At 45.4% G+C, this 11,977-nt stretch overlaps 2 protein-coding genes across 2 annotated transcripts; one reads left to right on the top strand and one right to left on the bottom strand.

The window, feature by feature from the left end:
• The first annotated feature begins 274 nt into the window (after window positions 1-274).
• Window positions 275-3,795, top strand: LOC102716281 (probable auxin efflux carrier component 9). The gene is made up of 5 exons (XM_006646348.2): window positions 275-1,255; window positions 2,427-2,512; window positions 2,653-2,810; window positions 3,212-3,288; window positions 3,392-3,795. The coding sequence occupies exons 1-5, from the start codon at window positions 381-383 to the stop codon at window positions 3,456-3,458; spliced, it is 1,263 nt and encodes a 420-aa protein (XP_006646411.1). The 5' UTR covers window positions 275-380; the 3' UTR covers window positions 3,459-3,795.
• Window positions 3,796-4,828: 1,033 nt separating this feature from the next.
• Window positions 4,829-5,719, bottom strand: LOC102716000. The gene has a single exon (XM_040528084.1). It carries the CDS (start codon window positions 5,607-5,609, stop codon window positions 5,205-5,207), a length of 405 nt encoding a protein of 134 aa, XP_040384018.1. The 5' UTR covers window positions 5,610-5,719; the 3' UTR covers window positions 4,829-5,204.
• Window positions 5,720-11,977: the final 6,258 nt, after the last annotated feature.

Raw genomic sequence — 11,977 nt, 5'->3', positions numbered from 1 at the left:
TACTTGCATTCTTATAGAGTGATATTTCTTTTGTCAAAAACTTAAAATTTTGTATGCCAGTAAAAGCCCGCGTGCATGTCAACATTGGTTTGCTATGGTGTTTTGCTATGGTAATTTGCGGTACTCTATCCGTGGCTTAACTCTGCCAAGTCTGAGGAACCGGATCCGTAGATTCCGTACTGAGTACTGTCCAACAGTCCAAGAGCAAGCAGTATATATGCAATTTACTCGTCCAGGCTAAAACCAGAAACCCTCAGGCTAAAACTGTGCGACACACCATCCAGCAAGTTGGATCAAAAGTGATTAGTTTTATTGCATTGATCCAAGTGATCCAGATTTCCAGCCACGCATCAAACCTACCTGGGTGGGCTGGGCACACGATGATAAAGGGTTCGCAGGTGTACCAGGTGGTGGAGGCGATGGCGCCGCTGTACACTTCGGCGGCGCTCGGGTACGCGTCGGTGCGGTGGTTCAGGGTCTTCTCCAGCGAGCAATGCGCAGGGATCAACCGCTTCGTCGCGCTCTACGCCGTGCCGGCGCTCATCTTCGAAATGGTCTCCACCAACGACATATACAAGATGAACGGCCGCCTCGTCGCCGCCGACACGCTGCAGAAGGTGGCGCTGCTGCTCGGCCTCGCGGCGTGGGCGCTCTGGGAGCGCTCGCGCTGCCGCGAGCGCGGGGGAACCAAGCCGTGGGTGTCCTCTCCGCTGCAGTGGGTGGTGACGTGCTGCTCCGTGGCGGCGCTGCCCAACGCCATTGTCATCGGCGTCGCGCTCCTCAGCGGCTTGTACGGACCCGTGGCCAGGGAGTTCGTCAAGCAGATCGTCATCATGCAGTTCTGCATCTGGTACAACGTCGTCATCTTCCTCTACGAGTACATGGCGGCGGCGCGTCGAGCCTCATCGGCGCCGGCGCCGGGCGGCAGCGCCAGGATCAGCCCTTCGCCGCCGGTGGAAGCTGTGGCGGCGGAGAACGGCGCCGGTAGCACTAACGCAAACGGCGCCAGCAATATCGCGGCCGAGCGGCCTCAAGAATTGGCGGTGAACATTGAGAACACAGAGCTAGCGACGGCGGCGGCGCCCGCGGCACGAGATGGCTTGCCGGATGGGACGGCGACGACCACCAGTGAGGAGGTCTCTGCGCCGGCGCCGTCGATGAAACAAGTCGTCTGGATGGCAGTCAAGAAGGTTCTACAGATTCCGAACACCTATGCAAGTTTACTTGGCATATTCTGGGCTCTAATCTCATTCAAGTACGTCTCTTTCACCGAAGTAGCGTATTCTTAGCAGCATGTCTCGACTCTCGTATGGTCTACATTTGTCAAAAATGAAAAATAGAATTGCAAACCAAAATTGGACATTGAATTTGCTGAGAATATTACATCACTGTCTTTCGCTTTTATTTATACTTATAGGCCAAAATTAAATTTTTAACTAAAATTTAGAGTTACTTTTGAATTTTTTTATTAAAGTTTGTTTTCCAGCATTGACTTTTATATCGCTAAAACACATATCTAAAAATTTTATTCACAATTTATTTTTTGTTTACAAATATATCGTTTAGCTTTTTCTACCATCACCCCTTACATATTCGGATCATTGGATCCGAGCCATAATTTATACCTAGGCTCTTCTCCTCCGACTCTGACAACCCGCACCTATAGCAATCCTCTAAAGGCGAGATCCAGTATGGGTGGCTTTGAGCGGTTAAGGTTCGGTGCTCGTGTAAACAATTTATGAATAAAACTTTTATATAAGTGTGTCAGAGTTGAAAAGTAAACTATGATAAAAAATTCTAAAATTTATTCTAAATCTAAGGTTAAAATTTCTAAATTTTGGCTAAATAAAGAGTAGGATGTATACAACTGTAGGGTTGAAACTGGTTTGGATATTTTTGTTCGACCAAAAAACTTTTAGATTCGGATAGTTTTGCCAGAAAGATCTAGAAATTTCCAAATTCGGAATCGTATTCGGATATTTTTTTCTTCGGATATGAAAACGAATACAGTTTGATTAATATCGGTCGGAAACTAGCCGGTATTATCATTCGGATATCAGAGTAATACATAAACCACTCAAAAGAATCAGCCCAATCCAAATAACCCAAGCACCCAATGTACTCCAGGTCTGTGAAACTTAGTTTAAGGGGTTTCTATGTTTCGATTAATATTCATCATCATATTTATTTTGATTAGTATATACTCCGTATTTATATTGGATAATATTTGATTCCGTTTTTATATTTGGGGTTTTTGATTCTGAAAAAAAATATGAAAAGAAATATGATAGAGCTAGTTTCTGCTATGACTCGTGCGACAGAGTCCAGCTATCCTCCATGTCCACAATTCCTCTGTTTACGTCTGCAAAATACGCTACTTTTATCTCGATAATGGATTCGTGCTCTGACCACCTGTGTCTACGCAGGTATGGAATCGTGATGCCAAAGATCATCGCGGACTCCCTGTTCACCATACGCACCACAGCTGTTGGCCTCGGCATGTTTTCTTCAGGTCCGAACGTGAACTACACTACATCTCTGTTTGCGTTTGGATTTGCATCGCCATTGCAGGAGGAATGCAGAGAGGTCTTTGTCTCTAGGCGCGCGCGCGCGGCTAACGTACGTTTCCTCCGTTTCGCTTCGCTTCCGCAGGGACGTTCATAGCGCGGCAGTCGCGGCTCGTCCCGTGCGGGTACAAGACCGCGTCGTTCGCCATGATCCTCAAGTTTCTGGTAGGCCCCGTGGCGATGCTGCTCGCCTCGCTCGCCGTCGGCATCCACGGCACGTTTCTGCGCATCGTCGTTGTGCAGGTGAACGTGGAAATTACCTGAGGCGCGTAGCTATCGAACTGACTAGTGCGCAGGGGCCTGAAATTTCCAAATGAACGGAAGCCACAATTTCAGAGTTCTTGCCAGCTTATTTTTTGGTTTAGGGCACTAATTTGGGAAAACAGTTTTTAGCTTACCCGTGTGTTTGCGTACCATGTAAATAGTCATTAAAAATATAAAAAAATTTGACAAAATAGATTAATATGAGTTATCACTCCACAAACATACAAATTTAAATTTAATTTCTACAAGTTGTAGTAAAAAAACAAACAAAACTGAAACCAAGTATACACATATTCATAATTGTTTTTGTTATTTTTGCTAAAAAAACCGCTTCCAGTTTGCAGAGGAGTATTGCTCTGACCACAATTTTCCACACGCAGGCGGCTCTCCCGCTGTCCCTGACTTCATTTGTGTACGCTGAAGAGTACAAGGTCTACCCAGACATCATGAGCACGGGGTTTGTTTCTCGATCAGTTAACCAAATACTTAATGTCACTGCTCGCTCATGGGAGTGCCCCTCTGACTGTTCATTTTGTTTTTTTTTCTTTTTTGCATTGCAGGGTTATTCTTGCGATGTTTATATCACTTCCTGTCGCAATTCTGTACTCTATTCTATTAGAGCTGTGATTCAGATATCTGGACTAGTGGAAGGCTGAAATTGCATGTTCTGATGTGCATACGTAGGAAGACAGAGCAACTGCCAAAAAAAAAAAAAGAATACAAACAGTAACTGAAGATTGACATCACCAAGGCTTTTATATCAGGAGGAGAGAGTGGAATGCGACTGTATTGTTCGTTGAAATTGTAAAATAAGATTCACCGCAAAAACGCAGCAGGATACGTATGGTAATATATACTGAAACCCTTTTTCGAATAAGATATGCTGAACTTTTACGGTGTACCGTAAGTAATATAGAGAAATGGGTTACAAAACCACCCGTTGATTCTTAAAAAAACAAAGAAAGGAAAGGTATACAAGAGTACATCCATGGACTACCATGATTGCACTGTCATTAGTCACCGAGATTTCTACTCTCGTATATATTCATATGTTAGTGTCAGTGTCTGTGATGACGCTACTGTAATAACAGATAATATGAACCGACCGTAGTATAAAACAGAATTTCCAGGAACAAATATAATTCAAAAACACTTTTGTTTTGTTATTGATCAAACGTTTAATTTTTTTCTTCTATCAAACACGCGTGCATAGGGCCGAGGAAAAACGTGTATAGGCTTTTTGACTTAAGTGCACACCATCAGATTATCATCGAATAACAGTAATCAGATCTAATCGATAAATTAAAACTTTTAAATATGGAGATTTTTAAAGTGCAACTAATTTATTTTGGACCATACATTTTATGAGATCTAATGGTGGATAATACTCTTACCATCTAGGAGAGGTAATTGGTCATTATTTATCATCATAAGGGTAAAAGAGACTTTTATTTGCATCAATATCAAGGAAACGCACCTTAAATTAGTCTGTGTGTCATTTAAATAGTAAAGTAATTTAATGTGGATCACCATTTTGGTACATCAGCGTTAATTTTTCTTTACTATGTAATATGAACTGGATGCTAATTGCAATGCTAAATCGCTGTTATGGCACTCCGTGACAAAAAGGAAAAAAGAGAGTATTGGATGCTTGACTGCAATTCACGTACAATCTGATAAAAAAAGAAGTTACACATTTTATTTTTATAACAAATGAGAAGAATATACTTTGTATAGAAATCACATCTTATAAATGTATATGTAAGCACTTGTGTAATATGACATAAATAGTTTGTGCAGAAAAACATTTTAAAAAATCAAGTATTTTTTAACGTGAAATTTAAGCACTTGTGCACCATGGCATGTTCAGTTATAATTAAGTGTATTTGAAAAATGCATATTTGACCCATTATGAAGGAATGCACCGTCTTTAAAAAAATAATGGCCTGTATGGATAGTAATTATAGCATACCATATCTATTAGGAGGAAAGCAAGATTTGTCAGTTTTACTCTTAACAATGGATGATCCAGATTTAATATCAATCTTACCTCCTAGGAGGTAAGTGGAGCACCCTAAAAGAGCTCTTTAAATATTACTAGACGGATCATTCAGAAATGAAAAAGTACAGCATCGACGATCCCGATAGCTGTAACGCTCCCCTTTTCCTCTTCCCCACAAGTCCCTCTAATTTCACATCATTAGACATTAGGATTAGGATATAATCCTATAAGCATACTGCCGGCTCTATCTTTCATTTCATCCTATAAACACTCGTATAGGAGCAACACGTTTCATATGCCTTTTTTTTTTCTTTTTCTCGTATGTACAGAAAGTTGAAGAGCAGCACGACAATCTGATCGATATCTGAAGCCTATTTGTAGTGCCACGGCGGCCGGAACATCTGGAACGACGGCTTGTGGGAGGCGAGCACCAGCAGCAGCGCCACCACCGCCGCGACGGCCCACGGCGAGGCGCCGCCGCCGTCCTCGCTGCTGCCACCAGCCCGGCCCCACCGCCACGACACCGGCACGGCGACCCGCCCGCCGCCGTCCACCAGCGCGTGGCTCCCGAGCAGGACCAGCGCCGCCGCGCCGAGCACCAGCAGCACCCACAGCCCGGCCCGCGTGCGGCGCCGGAGCTGCTCCTCGTACTCGTCCATCTGCCACGTCAGGTAGAGGAAGAACGTGACGATGGCCGACACGGCCAGCACCGGCGCCGGCGGCAGCCCGACGGCGATCCAGCCCTGCCGCCACTGGAGATCACTCGATTCATCCATGACATAGGTGTCTTTTCTTTCAGTTGTTTCGATCGTGAGCTTTCCTCAGTGGATGGCCGCTTATATGCAATCAGCTTGCGAGCTAACGATGGAAGGAAGCGATGCGAGAATTCGTCATGTGGCTGTTGATGAGTGGAAGGTGGGGTGGTAGATGCTTGTAGAAGGTGACGCGACGCGACGCGTACGTGTCGTGGGTGGGAGTGAATGGGTGATGACGTTGGAGTGGCCGGCGCTTTCAGGATCATCAATCTTCGGTATGGATGTAACTCGATCGGCAGGCTGCGATCCGTTGCTGTCTGCATCGCTGGTTGCTGCTACTACTTTTTAAAGGATTTTTCGTGATCTTTTCTTTGACTGGGAATTGGACTTTCCAAAATGGTGTGTATGGGCAAAAACAAATCTAGTAAGAACACGTAATAAAACGTTTATTAAAGTGTTGTTTAGATGGGACTAAACTTTTTAGCGCCTAACCAACAAGACACGATAAATGATATATCGCGAAGAAAAATGAAGAAAATTCTGAAAAAAAATCATGAATTATATCGCGATAATTGTGACGCACCATGATAGTCTTGACATACTGTGGGATTTTCACACCAAAACTTCGATTATCGATATCGTGAAAACTACTACAATTATATGCTTGGATGAGAACCAAAATTAACTCTAAATTTATATTAAAAATTTAAATTTTGGCTTATGAGTATAATCATAAATGAAGAGACGAGGGTTACAAAGTTCAACTAACATGAAGGGTATGTTGGCATTATCGTTCTACCGTGGTTAATCATTTTGAGTGAATAAAATACATAACTTTGAAGTATTAAACATAGACTAATAAAAAAAACCTAATTTCATAAATGAGTGGTAATCTGCTAGACGAATTTTTTAAGCCTAATTAATCTATAATTAGAGTATGTTTACTGTAGCATCATATAGGCTAATCATGGATTAATTAGGCTCAATAGATTCGTCTCGTGAATTAGTCCAAGATTATAGATGTGTTTTAGTCTATATTTACTATTTATAATAAGCGTCCAAACATTCAATGGAACAAGTGACTAAAAATAAGGTCATTATCCTAGACACCAGCTAATTAACTTTCTTCATCTCTTTATCGTCGTATAAGAACAATTACGATGATGATACGAGAGAAGAAAACAGAAACAGCTGCAACAGTTGATACTTAATATTTATTAAAGAAATTTTGTTCTATAGGAGATGATAAAAAGAAAAGCAGGCTAACAAAATAAATATTTCAGTGTATTGATGACTAGATACCTTACGTGACTGTAAATTTATTTGTCAATAAAACTTGTTTATATACTTGTTGTTAACTATCTAAACCAAAAGGCTGAAAAATAAAAATTTTCTTCTAAGTCAAATATCAAATTTAAATTTAAAATTAAGTATAAGCGAAAGGACAAGGTTAGAGTCGGACTACAGTCCAGGGAGACCAGCATCGCATGGCTCAGCAGGCAGATCTGTGTATCTACGTATAGGGCCTGTTTGGTTGCCCGAATGTCCCCAGCCTGCTCCGTATCATCCAATCTAGGCTGTTCGCAGCTTGGATAGAGTAATCTAAGTAGCTCTGTTTGGTTACCTGTATACATCTGTCTTGGATTATCTGAGATAGTGTTTGGTTGGTTGTATATCTGGAGCCTGTATCTAACAGATGTTGTTTGGTTGATCGTATCTCTGGATGCAGTTTGTAATAGATGGTGTTTGGTAGGAGTTGCTGTGACAGCAAGTTTAAGAAATTGTTGATTTGTATACAACGAAGGTAGGAGTTGTTGTGACAGAAGTATAAGAAATTGTTGATTTGTATATGTATGCGTATATGTTCGGAATTGATGTATTTGAGCCGGTTCTCAACATCTCGTAACGATTGGAAGTGACAATACAAACATCACTTAACCGTATTCAAAGCCGATGAAATTTTTCTGGAACCAAAGACAAGCATGCACATAATCCAGTTTGCTAAACCATTGATATTAGATCAATTACAATAATAATCTAGCGACGGCATAATACAGAACTAAATAGAACCTGTAACGTTGACGAAGTGCACTCGTTCACTGTACATAATTTACACACACAGTACTGACAAACATGACTGTACATATTTCATCAATTTTTTGTAGACCATCAATTTCTGTTTACAAACTGCATCGAGAGATCCAATTTTCAGAGGGTTAGTTGCAGTAAAGCAGCAGTTAAACAAATAACAGAGATTAAAATGAATAAAGATAATTAAATATATTAAAGGATAAGTAAATAACAGTTGTAAAATACCACAACACTGTCCAACGTTACAATACTGCGTGTATAAAATCCTCCGAAAATTGAATCTCTGGATGCAGTTTGTAAACAGAAATTGATGGTCTACAAAAAATTGATGAAATATGTACAGTCATGTCTGTCAGTACTGTGTGTGTAAATTATGTACAGTGAACGAGTGCACTTCGTCAACGTTACAGGTTCTATTTAGTTCTGTATTATGCCGCCGCTAGATTATTATTGTAATTGATCTAATATCAATGGTTTAGCAAACTGGATTATGTGCATGCTTGTCTTTGGTTCCAGAAAAATTTCATCGGCTTTGAATATGGTCAAGTGATGTTTGTATTGTCACTTCCAATCGTTACGAGATGTTCAAGTGTTGAGAACCGGCTCAAATACATCAATTCCGAACATATACGCATACATATACAAATCAACAATTTCTTATACTTCTGTCACAACAACTCCTACCTTCGTTGTATACAAATCAACAATTTCTTAAACTTGCTGTCACAGCAACTCCTACCCTTGCCTTGGCACGTCAAATAGTTCGAAGCCATGCTTTAAAATCCCACCTTACCCATGTCGGCATGTGGTTAGCACTTAATTACTTGCAGGGTTTCCCGTGAACCGGTCCTTAATTGCCATGGGTGCGACTCTCAAAACCATGCACCCACAGCCCATCATTATCAATATTTTAGTTGACATTAACCCGAACCGGGTAATGAATCATTATTACAGCTATTCAGAACTAAGCATGATTAAATGTGATCCCATGAGCTACTTGTTCTAAGCACGGCTAAGCATTAACCTAGGCCTAACTCTAATCAAGTTATCCTTGGTCTAGCCTGAATAAAGTTGGATAAACAACGGCATAATAATAAGGATTACCCGAGAAATAAATACAGTAAATACTTTAATTAAAACAATGCATATTTGAATAAATAAAGCGGGGAATTTGCAATAATGGGTTCAATATGATCAAAGATGAGTGCCACTTGCCTTGCTCTGGCCCCTGGGGTACTTCGGCGACGATCTCGAAGTAAACCGGCTCTTCAGTGGGGTCCGAATCTAAGCGACAAAGCCCAAAAATAAATAAAACAGGCACAAACTCTACTGAAACAGTAAAAGAAAGTATTTTTAATGGATTCTTGACAATTTTATGGATTTAATGAGATTTGAATGGACCTAAACGGAGACTAGATGAATTATTTATGAATTTTAGAAGTATTCTGGGTTTTTTAACTAAACAGAAAAGTCCTAAATCAATTATTGCGCAATTAACGGGGCTACTGACGTCAGCGAGGAGAGAGGAGGCGCTGACGGGTGGGGGCCACCTGTCGGTGGGAGAGAGGGAAGGTGGGTGGCTGACAGCTGCGCCACGGGGCGAGGGAGAGAGGGTGAGGCCGACGGGTGGGGCCCGTCGGTCAGAGAGGAGAGCAGTGGAGCGGGGAGCAGACGCTCGGCCGACAGCGGCAACCAGCGGCGGTGCACGGCGCGGTGGTGATGACGACACGGCGACGACCGGCAACCGATGACGGCGGTCAGCGGCGGGAGGGCGACGATGGCGATGGCCGGCGCAAGGCAACGGGCGGCGGCGCACGGTGTCGGGACGATGGCGATGGCGCACGGGAGGTGGAGACGACGGTGGGCACCGGTAGCGGCGGCTTGGCAACCGCGCGGCGACGGCGACGTCAGGTAGAGATGCGGCGGTGAGCGCCGGCAGCGCACGGCCCCCGGCAACGGCGCGGGTGCGAGGAGACCCGGTGGCGACGGAAAAAGTGAGGGAGAGAGGAGCGGGCGGCTCACCGGCGGCGACGGAAGGAGGCAGCAAGTCGGCGAGGACCCGAGACAGGTGATGACGGCGAACGGAACGGAGGCGGTGACGACTAGGGCGTGGACGGCGGCGCATTGGCGACGACGTCAAGCGCGGCGGCGAAGAGGGCGGGGAGGTGACGAGGGCGCTCGGGTGTCCTCCGGCGGCGACAGGGGCGGCGGAAGGTCGGCGAGACGGCGGGACACGAGGTGACAGCCGGCGGCGAGGGTGGCGACGCACAAGCGGCGAGATCGACTGCGGCGGCGAAGTGATGCGGCACGGCGACGGCTCGGGTCGGACAGGGAAAAGCGGCGGCGGCGCTCGGGAGAGGGGGATTTATAGGGGAAGGTGGCGCGGTTAGGGCGGCGAGGTAGTTGGAGACCGAGTCGGCGACGAGGCGGACTCGGCGGCGGCAGTTGCGGTGGCGCGGCGAAGGCGGGGCGGAAGCGGACTCGGGCACGACCGGCGCAGCGGGGTGCGGTCACTGACAGGCGGGCCCCGCCTGTCAGTGGCGCGAGGAAGGAGGGAGGATGGACTCCGTGGGTGGACGCGGCGCGCGGGCGAGCTAGCGCGGAGGCTGGGCCGAGGCGGTGTCCCAGGAGGGAGGGAGGAGGCGCGCGCGGGAGAGGCCTTCTCGGCTGGGCTGGAGGGAGAGGTGGGCCGGCTCGGCTGGGCCGGCCCGGAAAGGAAGAGGGGAAAAAGAAAAAAGGAAAAAGAAAAAGAAAGAGGAGAAAAATTGGACTTCGGCCCAATTTGAGAAGGAAGGGAGAAAGAAAGGAAAAAGAAGGGAAAAAGAGAAACCCCACTTTTGCCGAATTTTAAATTAATTTGTTTGGCCAAATTTTATACTTCTTCAATTTGAGTTTAAATCCAGTTAATCGATTTGCGAACCTCGATTTAATTAAATTAATTTCTTTTAGAAGGATTTTTCCTGAGTTATTTAAGCTAATTTTTATTTACGAATTTCTTTTACGAATTTAGGCTTGGGACAAAACTCCGGGCGTGACAGTGTATCAATCAATAGTTCTAACCTCTAAACAAACATAGCATGGAAATGGTAATTGTAAGCACTGCAGTAATGAAATATGAGTAGATCTACCAAGAAACAAAAGGTAAGCAGTACTAACCTAGCATGGAAATCATAGATCACACGCTACAGACAACAAAGAACGTAAATATGGTCACTCAAAATTTATTCTAGAAATATCAACCAGTACATCCACTAGATCCATGGAGAGACGGTCACCAGTTCCACACAAAAACAAATCCACACCAAATCCACCAGATCAGAGTACCCAGGTAAAGAACAATACCATACCAACACAAAAATAAGCTACAAAGGTAGAAGGGAGCAAACCTTCAAACAGACAAGGGGGTAGGGAGTGTGTTCTTTCTTACAGAACAGGGGGGCGAGTCCAACACAGATCAGTTCCCTACTGCCCAGCGACGAGTCGCTGCCGCACGCACCGTCGTTGGGAGCAACTCAGCAAAACCCTAGCTTTTTCCAAAAGCGATTCCTGGCTCTCGGCGACACCGGGACAGAGGAAGCGGTGGAGAAACGGTGGAGGCGACCGCGCTGGCAGAGGAAGCGGAGGAGAAAAGACGAAGAGTGGTTTCTGCCCGGCGACGAGCCACTCGCACGAGCGCCGCCCTTCCAGCTTCCAAACCCTAGCTTTTCACACGAGGGGAAGAAATGAGGAGGGGGAGCCGACGGGCCTACGCGCCGAGTGGGTTTTGTGTCCTGCGCGAGTGGGTGCAGCACTGCACCCGCATATGCAGCTTGGTTATATGCGACGGGCCAGGCTGGGTAGCGAAGCCGAAATCGACCGTTTCCCCTCAGCCTGGCCAGGAGCTCCTTTTTGCATCCTATTGGTCTGGCTGAGAACCGAGCCTAACCAACCAAACATGCCAATTTTTGTATGCCACATGCGAAAGATGCAGCCCAGGCAACCAAACTGGCTCCTAACGTACGTGACGGTCCTGTCATCGTGCACGCAGGGATGCATCGCACTCGCATCGCATACGGTTAATGCTCGACGGCGTTGCTACCTTCTGTACCACAAGATCGCTCGGGCCACTCACGCGGTCACAACGGTGTCACAGGGCCGTGCGATCCATCGTCCATCGTCCTGCCAGGAGGACGGCGCTTGGACCGCTGGCCATCGCACGTTTCCGCCGCGCCGCGGACCCGTCCTATTCAGCCGCGGAGGACGGGGGGAAAATGGTGCGCGGTGTTTCTCTAGGATTCGGTCTTGTAATCCCACACCGA

This window comes from Oryza brachyantha, chromosome 1, assembly GCF_000231095.2.
Source record: "Oryza brachyantha chromosome 1, ObraRS2, whole genome shotgun sequence".
Lineage (NCBI taxonomy): Eukaryota > Viridiplantae > Streptophyta > Magnoliopsida > Poales > Poaceae > Oryza > Oryza brachyantha.
The sequence above is the reverse complement of the archived record's forward strand: the minus strand, read 5'-3'. Positions and strand labels throughout refer to the sequence as shown.